The sequence below is a fragment of the Phodopus roborovskii genome, unplaced genomic scaffold (genome assembly GCF_943737965.1).
Source record: "Phodopus roborovskii unplaced genomic scaffold, PHOROB, whole genome shotgun sequence".
Taxonomy (NCBI): Eukaryota; Metazoa; Chordata; class Mammalia; order Rodentia; family Cricetidae; genus Phodopus; species Phodopus roborovskii.
The window spans coordinates 1,211,715-1,221,403 of NW_026126461.1; the positions used below are offsets into that span (position 1 = coordinate 1,211,715).

Sequence of the window (9,689 nt, forward strand, 5' to 3'; positions counted from 1 at the left end):
GAGAGGAAAGGGTTTATTTATTTCAGCTTACCATTGTAGTCTATCATGGAGGGAAGTCAGGCCAGGAACTTAAGTAATGGGCCAACAGATTATATCAAATACAGAGTCTCGGTGTGCATTATTTGGGGCTGGCGCGGCGGCGGGACAAGACTGGCGGCGGGAGGAAAAACCCATACTCATTACAGGAACCTAGAGTTAGGAGCTGAGTAGTGACCATGGAGGAGCACTACTTACTGGTTTTTTGTTCATAGCCTACTCAGCTTGCTTTCTTATACAATCCAGAGTCATTTCCCTAAGTGTGGCATTGCCTTCTCTGAGCTGGGCTCACTCACATCTATACCGTAGTCAAGAAATGCTCTACATACTCGCACACAGACAATCTGGACGGTGCATTTTCTCAGCTAGGGTTCCTCTTCCCAGATAATTCTGGCTTGTGTCAAATCAACAACAAATAAACATGCAAACAGCAACAAACCAGGCTCCTCTGTGAACCAATGTAGTCATGTAATGATTTGATCCATGAGATGGGAGCCATATTTTTTAAGTTCAGAATCCGGGAATTGAGCCGGATGAAAAGTGTGTGCCTGGATTGTACACAGACTTTTTCTTGTTATTATTCATTGATGGACAAAGCATTGTACAGCATTGCCACTGCAGTAGGAGCTGACTCCCCATGGGGACTGAGGAGGAGGTGTCACTAGTTAGTTCCAGCCTTTGCAGAGGCTGGAATAAAGAGAGACCCACACACATGCTTCTCTCTTCCTTCGGTAGCTTTCCCTCTCCACACGGGACTCTCCCAGGAGACTCCACCCCTCCTAAGTGACTTGCCCTGCTGAGAATGACAAGCCAGCTCTGTCCCAGAGCACAGAGGGGACAGGGAACAGCCCAAGAAGTCTCAGTCTTCACAGGCTGGAAGGCATCACAATACATGCTGGGGTTGGGCAAAGCAGCCTTACACTTCCCTTTTCTCTCCCAGACACTTGAGCCAAGGAAAGGGTGGATGGAGCTGGAGGGAGGGCAGGTGGCCACTGCTCACACCACGCCCTGACTATAGAGACCATTGCTCATCTCTGGCAAAGGTGGGCCAGATGGAAGCTGAGTCAGAGACTCACGAAGGAAGTGCATTTGGGGGACACCAGAGAGCAAATGAGAGGACCAGAGGCTTCTGCGGTAGACAGGAACCTCCGGCTTTGGACCTTCCAGGAAAGAGTGTCTCCCGGCTGTTTAATGAGTGAATCTGCAGGAAAATGAGAACTTTCAAAAGAAACAGGAACCCAGAGCAGACCTGGAACCAAGGACAAGCCACCCACAAAGTAACTCAGCAGAAGAGGTGTCAATGCAAGAGATGACAGAAGAAGACAGATGCCACCTGACCCCATCCACAGAGTCCTGGTGGCACATGGAGGACTTGAGTCCGAGCCTGGCTTCACATTTCTAAAACACACTGCAACATCAGAGACACCCCGTGGGGTGGGGAATATAGTCCCCTAGGCAATTAGGGGTGTCCAGTGCCCTACCCTGTCTAGGGAAGCTCCCTATGATAGCACTTAGGGGCCAAATACTAATACACAGTGACTGGACTGCTTGGAATAATTGACCACATGACAGGTGGCCCAAGTGTCGACACAACCAGCAGCAAGTCCCTGCTCCTAGCCAGCCTCAACCCCACCATTTGGTGGCGACAAGGCTAAAAGTAGACGGGGTTCATTCCCCAGCCTTTCCCCCATGCTTCTCCTCCTTTGGCTCTGGGGGACACATCCTAAAGTCTGGCCTGCTTGCCCCAGCAGCCCACGAGCCTCCCAAGCAGCTGGACACATCCCTGGGTCTCCCCATTATCTGTCTGATAATTTTAGGGACTGCAGCCCCACTGACAAGTCTCTGTTCACAGGAGGCCTAGTCACAAGAACCCCCCCCCCCACTGCAGATCCTTCTCAGCCCTCCTAATCCCAAAGCTTGCTGGGTCTGTGTCCCCTGTCTCAGGGCACAGGTGAAGCTGCCATGGTCCCCTCACTTTCAGTGCCATGGTCTACCGACCCACATGCAGCTTTCTTCTCCAATCTGTGGCCTGTGGGCCACATGGCTCCCAAGATGCAGCCCTGCACACGTGTAAATAAAAACAGGGTGTGACACTGTCAAAAGGTAGACACTCTGTAGGTGCTTCATTCCTGTGTCTTGGTTCAGTGGACCAAGGGAGTGACCCACGGAGGCACTGGGCTACTGGGAAAGGGCGGAGATACTAAGTCATGGGGTACCCCATGTATAAGTCACACCTACCCAACGCCCTCACACCTCCCTGAGACAGAATGACCAATCCGCCCCCTCCAGCCTTCTCAGCACCACCTCCCCTCACGCATCCATCTGTCCTTGGCCATTTGTTGAGTCTCCTAGCGGGAAAAATAGACACACAACTGAAGCCACTAAGTTTGAGGGTGGGCCGTCCCTGTTGAGACCGTTTCGAGGGTGTCCTGTCTCTGCTGGGACCATTCCCTCCCTCTTCCCCGGCTGGCCCCGGGTAATCTGAGCCCAGATTGTACGTCCCCTGCAACAGCTGACAATGCTGTGGTCAGACAGCTGGTGGGGCCAGCTAGAGCTGGCAGGGATGGCTGGGACTGGAATGTAGGCTGACATGTGACACCCCAGCCCACCCTACCCCACCCCCCGAGACCTGGAGACGTACTGTCCCACCCATCGATGAGCGGAGCAGAGGCACCATGCATGGAGGCCAGGGACCTCAGCTCCTCCTGCTGCTGGTGGCTATCTGCCTGGGTGTGACACTTAGGGTCGGGGTGTGTGTGTGGAAGGAACAGATCAGGGGTTCAAGGCTACAGTGATGGAGCTTCTAGGGGTTATCTTGCTCTCCCTGGTCCCAGTGCCCCAAGTCTCCACCTTGCCCCTCTGTGCCTCCCACTCCTCTGGAATGAGTCTCCCTGTCTGTTGCAGGGGCCCAGAGCCTCAACCAAGAGGAGCGCCTGCTTGCCGACCTGATGCGAAACTACAACCCCCATCTGCGACCCGCTGAGCGTGACTCAGATATTGTTAATGTCAGCCTGAAGCTTACCCTGACCAACCTCATCTCCCTGGTGAGCTGCAGGAGAGAAAAATGATGGACACCAGGCTCCTCCGGGAGGGAAGGTATAGGGGATTTAACTCTCTCTTCTGTACCCCAGAATGAACGAGAGGAGGCCCTCACGACCAATGTCTGGATAGAAATGGTAAGAAGCCACCAGCTATATCTTTCTGCTTATTTCAGTTGTCTTTGCTCCTGTCTGCCCTGCCCTCTGCCCAGCCTCTTGGACCCTCTAGGCTGGCCTGCTATTATTCCCCAGCCCTGTGTAGCCCAGGGTAGAGGCCTGGCAACTGCCTCTTCATCTGTAGCAATGGTGTGACTATCGCCTGCGCTGGGACCCACAAGACTACGAAGGCCTGTGGATACTGAGGATGCCATCCACCATGGTCTGGCTGCCAGATATCGTGCTGGAGAACAAGTGAGGAGGGGGCTTGGGCAGGAAATGGAGGATACTGGGGTCCAGCAGCATGAGGAAAGCTGCAGAAAGAGGAAGAAGAGAGAGCAGGATGCTGAAAAGTGCCAGGCTGAGGGTGGGACCCCAAGCATAGATACCGGTCCAGGGCACGAGACTTGACTCTAGTCCTGGCTTCCTGTAATGTGTTAGCTTTTCCCATCCTTGCAATTAGGAGCCAATTTTAACAACCAGAGAAATGGTGAGAGGTCATCATGACAGCACAAAAATGGTTCATTCAGGGCGAGGTCCTTGCAAGAGCCTGATAGAGTTAGCTAATTTGCCACTGTTGTAGTTATTAACACTGAGAAAGAGAAGCAGAGATTACAAGGTGATTGTGAGGGCGCTGTCTCGCCCAGCCCTCAGATCCAGAGCAGAGACCACCAGGAGGTTGCTGGGGTGGAGCCTGAGTGATTCAGTGAAGGCCCATCGGGAATGTGGGGACTCAGCCCCCATCCATGCAAGGCAGAGAGCTAGTGTGGGGCTGTGGGCCTCTGCGCACAGCTCTATAAATTGTCCTGTGCACACAGCGTGGATGGTGTCTTCGAGGTGGCCCTCTACTGCAACGTGCTCGTGTCTCCTGACGGTTGTATCTACTGGCTGCCGCCCGCCATCTTCCGCTCCTCCTGTTCCATCTCTGTCACCTACTTCCCCTTCGATTGGCAGAACTGCTCACTCATCTTCCAGTGAGACCACTGATGGAGTTGGGGAGCTTCAGGGAGCTAGGAGGGGACCGGGTAGAGGTGGGGGACCAGCATCAGAGACACCTCAAGGCCCGGTGGCCTGGATCCATCATCTGTACTTACTCAGGTGACACCTGAATGTGTCCTTTCACCCATTCTCCTTCATTGCTCCAGTTTCCTGCCTCTGTCCCAGGGGAGACACTAATGTCTGAAGTATGTGGGTAAGAACACACATAGAACCATAAATAGGCAGGCTGTCCTGAAAAGAGAAACCTGGCCAAAGCCAGCATGTGACTCAAGCCACACCTGGGACCTGTGGGTCTCAGTTCTCTCATCCATAATGAGTGAATGGGGGTCTTGGAAGAAATTGGCATGACTCCAAGAGGTCGTTGGAAGTTGACAGGACCCCAAGGGTCCTCTTATGGTAGACTTGTATTTATACCCTGTGGTCTTTGGTAGCGGTAGTGGCCCTAAACCCTTGGCCAGGCAGTAGCACTGAGTGCCAAAGAGCCTGTGTTCCCCTGCATGTCACCACTGAGGCTTGATGGAGAGCTCAAGAGCGAGACGCTGCGTATCTCAAAGCCCAGTGCCCACAGCTGCCTTCACATGACTGTCTGTGACCTCATGAGCAGGTCCCCCTTATTCACTGTACCCTCTTTCCACTCCTGACCCACAGGTCCCAGACTTACAGCACCAGTGAGATCAACTTGCAGCTGAGCCAGGAAGATGGACAAGTCATTGAGTGGATCTTCATTGACCCCGAGGCTTTCACAGGTAACCCCATCTGGGAAACCCTGCCAGGCCACGGCTGTGCCCTCCCACACACCCCAAGATGAAAACTACAGTGTATCATAGAATATGGCTTTCAATAGATGCCAACGGAAAGCCAGGTATGGTGTCACATGTATGTGATCCCAGCCCTTCAGAGGATTGAAAGTCTGAGGCTAGCCTAGGCTACACAGTGACACCACCCTTAAAGGAAAAGGCAGATCTGGGAAGATGGCTCTGTGGGGAAGAGCACTCACTGCACATACATGAAGACCACAATCCAGGTCCCCAGAACCCACATAAATGATGGTTAGAAATGGCAGCCTACCTGTAATCCCAGCACAAGGTAAGCAGAAACAAGGGATTCCCAGAGCAAGGTTCTGGGTTCAAGTGACAGACCTTGTGTCAATATAAAGGTAAAGAATGACTGAGGAAGACACCTGATGTCAACCTCTGGCTTCTATGTATATACATACATACATACATACATACATACATACATACATACATGATCCAAAGAAGTTCTGGCTTTTCCTACAATAATTACTTTAATTTTGGGAGGGGCAATCAATATCCAGTCTCCCCTTCCATGTGCTGGTGTTTAATAAGGTCATGCTGCCCCTGTGACTTGGTTGTTCAGGCCATACATTTACCCAGCTCACATCCCCTTGCTCTCCACAGAGAATGGGGAGTGGGCCATCAGACACCGACCAGCCAAGATGCTACTGGACTCCGTGGCACCGGCAGATGAGGCAGGCCACCAAAAGGTGGTTTTCTACCTGCTCATCCAGCGCAAGCCCCTCTTTTACGTCATCAACATCATCACCCCCTGTGTGCTCATTTCCTCTGTTGCCATCCTCATCTACTTTCTTCCTGCCAAGGGTACCTGGGCCTGTGGGAGGGCTGCAGCACATAGGCTCATGGGGGAGGCCAGGCCTGATTATGGCACAGGGTAGTGGGCTCCCTGTAGGGTAGGGGAGTTCCTCAGGGGGGTGTGGGTGGGACACGCTCTGAGGGCATCTTGGTCATGGGCAGCGGGCGGCCAGAAGTGCACAGTGGCCATCAACGTGCTCCTGGCCCAGACTGTCTTCCTTTTCCTCGTGGCCAAGAAGGTGCCTGAGACCTCCGAGGCAGTGCCGCTCATCAGCAAGTAAGGCCAGCCTTCACATCTGCTTACAGCCCCCACCACCCACGCAGGGGTGGGACCCATGGCCTTACTAAGCAAGTGTCCTACCAGTGGGCTATATTCTCTTTACCCGCCTTCCCTTCCTGAGGCATTTGTCCTGAGGGGACCTGAGGGAAGCAGGGTGGGTGGTACCTGTGTGTGAGGTGTCTAAGGGACACCCAGCCTCCTGCTTGCCTGACCCTGGACAGGTACCTGACCTTCCTCATGGTGGTGACCATCCTCATCGTCGTGAACTCTGTGGTCGTGCTCAATGTGTCCTTGCGGTCCCCTCACACACACTCCATGGCCCGGGGGGTCCGCAAGGCAAGGCACTTCCCTATTCACTTGGGTGTCCTCTGTCCTTCTCAATCACATGTGACTCCCTCCACATCCCTGTCCCTCCTCCTTAATTCAGCAGCAAATCTATGCCATACATATCTTCAGGCCCAAAGTAGGCACATGATAATGTTAGTGCCCGGGAATATATTACATGTACCAACTTCTTTAACATTCATAAAATCCCTGAAGAGGATATTGGTGTGTCGTCTCCATTAAATAGAGAGGAAACAGAGACCCAAGGAAGTTAAGCACTTACCCAGTATTTCCCAGTTCCCAGAAAGCACAGGATTCTGTCCCAGCTGCCTGTGTGCTCTGCAGCCCACCTGTAGCAGACAGCTGGGAATAGTGTTACAAGAGTAGATTTCCTAGGCACATCATCCCAGTTGCCTAGAGTGTTCTAGCAGGAAGCAGAGGGTAAAAGTCTGTTTGGGGAAGTGTCCTGGTGATTCTGCAGGAAACAAAGGCATAGAGCTCAGGTTCTGTGTCCAGGAGAAAGTAGTCAAGCTCTACCAGGACCCAGTTGCTGCCCCCAAGGCACTTCCTTCATGCCCATCTCCTGCTTGTGTTCCCAAGCTTGGCCTGGCTGCCCAAGCAGGGCCTACCAGAGCAACCCCTCTGCAGGTGTTCCTGAGGCTCCTGCCCCAGCTGTTACGGATGCACGTGCGCCCACTGGCCCCTGCTGCTGTCCAGGATGCCCGGTTGCGGCTCCAGAATGGCTCCTCCTCAGGGTGGCCCAGCACAACTCGGGAGGAAGGGGGCCTCTACCTCCCTCGCAGTGAACTCCTTTTCAGACAGAGGCACCGCAATGGATTGGTGCAGGCAGCACTGGAGAAGCTAGGTGAGGCCCAAGGGGTGCCACTGGGGACAGTTCTGTCTAGTTAATGCAGATGGAGCCGGACATGGCAGGTAAGTGCTGGGCAAGAGTCCAAATTGGAGAGAGGGGCCACGTCTCGGGGGAGAACTCACATCCCTGCTGACTCTCTTCCGCTGACCATTTCCCATCAGAAAATGGTCCTGAAATGAGACAGACCCTGGAGTTCTGTGGCAGCCTGAAGCAAGCCTCCCCAGCCATCCAGGCCTGTGTGGATGCCTGTAACCTCATGGCCCGTGCCCGGCACCAGCAAAGTCACTTTGACAGTGTAAGCTGGGGGGGAGGGGGACAAGTGCTCTAGTGTGATATGGGGACAGGATGAATGGGGTATCCAGCTTAGGTTTGGGGGTGGAAAAAGCAGAGCTGGGAAATGAGGAGTGACCACTGGGGCAGAAACCACGAAAGGAGACAGGTTGGTACCTAGACAGGGGTTAGAGGGCTGAAAAGCAGAGAATGGAGGCCAGACCTAACAGGGACAGAGGGAGCCAGGCTAAATGCTGCCCCTGGTCACACCTCTAGTCCACAATGTGTTTTTGCCCTCAGGGGAATGAGGAGTGGTTCCTGGTGGGCCGAGTGCTGGACCGAGTCTGTTTCCTAGCCATGCTCTCCCTCTTCGTCTGTGGCACTGCCGGCATCTTCCTCATGGCCCACTATAATCGGGTGCCTGACCAGCCATTCCCTGGAGACCCCCGCCCCTACCTGCCTTTGCCAGACTGAGTCAACCAATCATTCCTGGGCCCTGGAGTCAGCTATATGGGCCATGCTGTCTACAGAGCTGTATTCTGTGTTGGGATTTTGAGTGTGCTCTGTGGGGAGCACCCATACATCCCTGGGATGAGAGAGAGAAATAAAGAGACAGAGGGAGTTCTGGAGTGGTTGGTGATGGGCGTGATCATTCATGATTTCGGGACCAGCATCCCCGTGGCAATAGATGGCTCCTACAGACACCAGTCTTCTGTTTCCTACATTCCTGTCACTTCAGTGGGGCATTATTGACTCCAAGTCACTTTGAAGCCCTAAGGACTCTGCTTTCATAATGTCCTTGGCTGGGTAAGGTCTTAGCCTTTGAGGCCTGAGATTATTTCCTCCTGCCTCTTTGTAAGATGCATATTTGTTATTTTTAACTAGATGTTATGCGTGTGTGCTGGGAGTGGGTTGTGTGCACATGAGTGAGGGTGCCAGCACACTAGAGTTATAGGTGGCAGTGAGCAACCAGACGATGGGTGCTTGGAACTGAACTTATATCCTCTACCAAAGCAAGCGTTCTTAACCACTGGGCCATCTCTCGAGCTCCAATACCTTCCCTTTTGTGAATTTTCTCTGGAAGAAGGTTGGTAGGAGATGTGGGAACTCTCTTAAAAGAAGAGAGCCAATGCTGGGGGTAGGGTGGCGCACACCTCTAATCCCAGCACTTGGGAGGCAGAGGCAGGTGGATCTCTGTAAGTGACAGGCCAACCTGGTCTGCAGAGTTTCAGGACAGCCAGGGCTGTTACACAGAGAAACCCCGTCTCGAACCCTACCGACCCCATCCCACCCCCGAAAACAAGAGAACCAGCGTGGTGGTGTCCCGCGCTACCGTCTCGCCAGCAAGAACGACGCGGCACACTCAGGATCCTTCTGCAGTAAAGCTTTAATGCATCTTGAGAGGGAGAGCATAAGCTTACAGAGCGGAGACCCCAAACATCCAAAACCCAACCCTTATATAGGTTTACAACCTTCGCCTTGGACGTGTCACCTCCTGATTGGCTGTAGCCCATCGGCCTATATGACGCCACGGGAGAGGCAGAGGCCAAGGGAGGGAAAATTACCCTGCACCTATGCACTGATTTGTTTACTCTCCACGCCAGCCGGATGCAGGCGCCATCTTGTAATGGAGAATGCCGGGACGGCTCCCTACATGGTGGGGCACACCTTCACTCCTAAACACGAGGGAGGCAGAGAGAGCCAAGCTCTGTGAGGAACACTGGATATTTTCCCAGGGGATCTGGGTTCCATTTCCAGCACCCACATAGTCGCTCATAACCACCTGTAACTCCAGTTCTAAAGGATCAGACACCCTCTTCTGACTTCTGCAAAACATACATGGGCATGGTGCATAGACATATGTGCAGGCAAACACCCATATACATAAAATGAAAATAAACCTTAAAAAAAAAAGTACTAGGAGCTAGGGGTGTGGAATATAAGTGTGGAGTCTTGGCTTTTTGAACTAAAACAGTATAGCCCATTTTAGCTCCCTGTACCACAGCCTCAAACACACACCTTCAGAGGTAACTTCCCATTCATTTGCTGTAATACCCCCCCCCCCGCATTGATCACAAAAGGTTAAGTTTTATCATCTTTTT

General features: G+C 53.0%; 1 protein-coding gene across 1 annotated transcript; it reads left to right on the top strand.

Moving 5' to 3' along the window:
* Nucleotides 1-2,711: 2,711 nt before the first annotated feature.
* Chrng (cholinergic receptor nicotinic gamma subunit) lies at nucleotides 2,712-8,061 on the top strand. Its single transcript, XM_051190691.1, has 12 exons — nucleotides 2,712-2,766; nucleotides 2,941-3,080; nucleotides 3,168-3,212; nucleotides 3,376-3,485; nucleotides 4,049-4,204; nucleotides 4,878-4,975; nucleotides 5,651-5,851; nucleotides 6,005-6,119; nucleotides 6,344-6,458; nucleotides 7,095-7,311; nucleotides 7,479-7,612; nucleotides 7,888-8,061. Exons 1-12 carry the CDS (start codon nucleotides 2,712-2,714, stop codon nucleotides 8,059-8,061), a joined length of 1,560 nt encoding a protein of 519 aa, XP_051046648.1.
* Nucleotides 8,062-9,689: the final 1,628 nt, after the last annotated feature.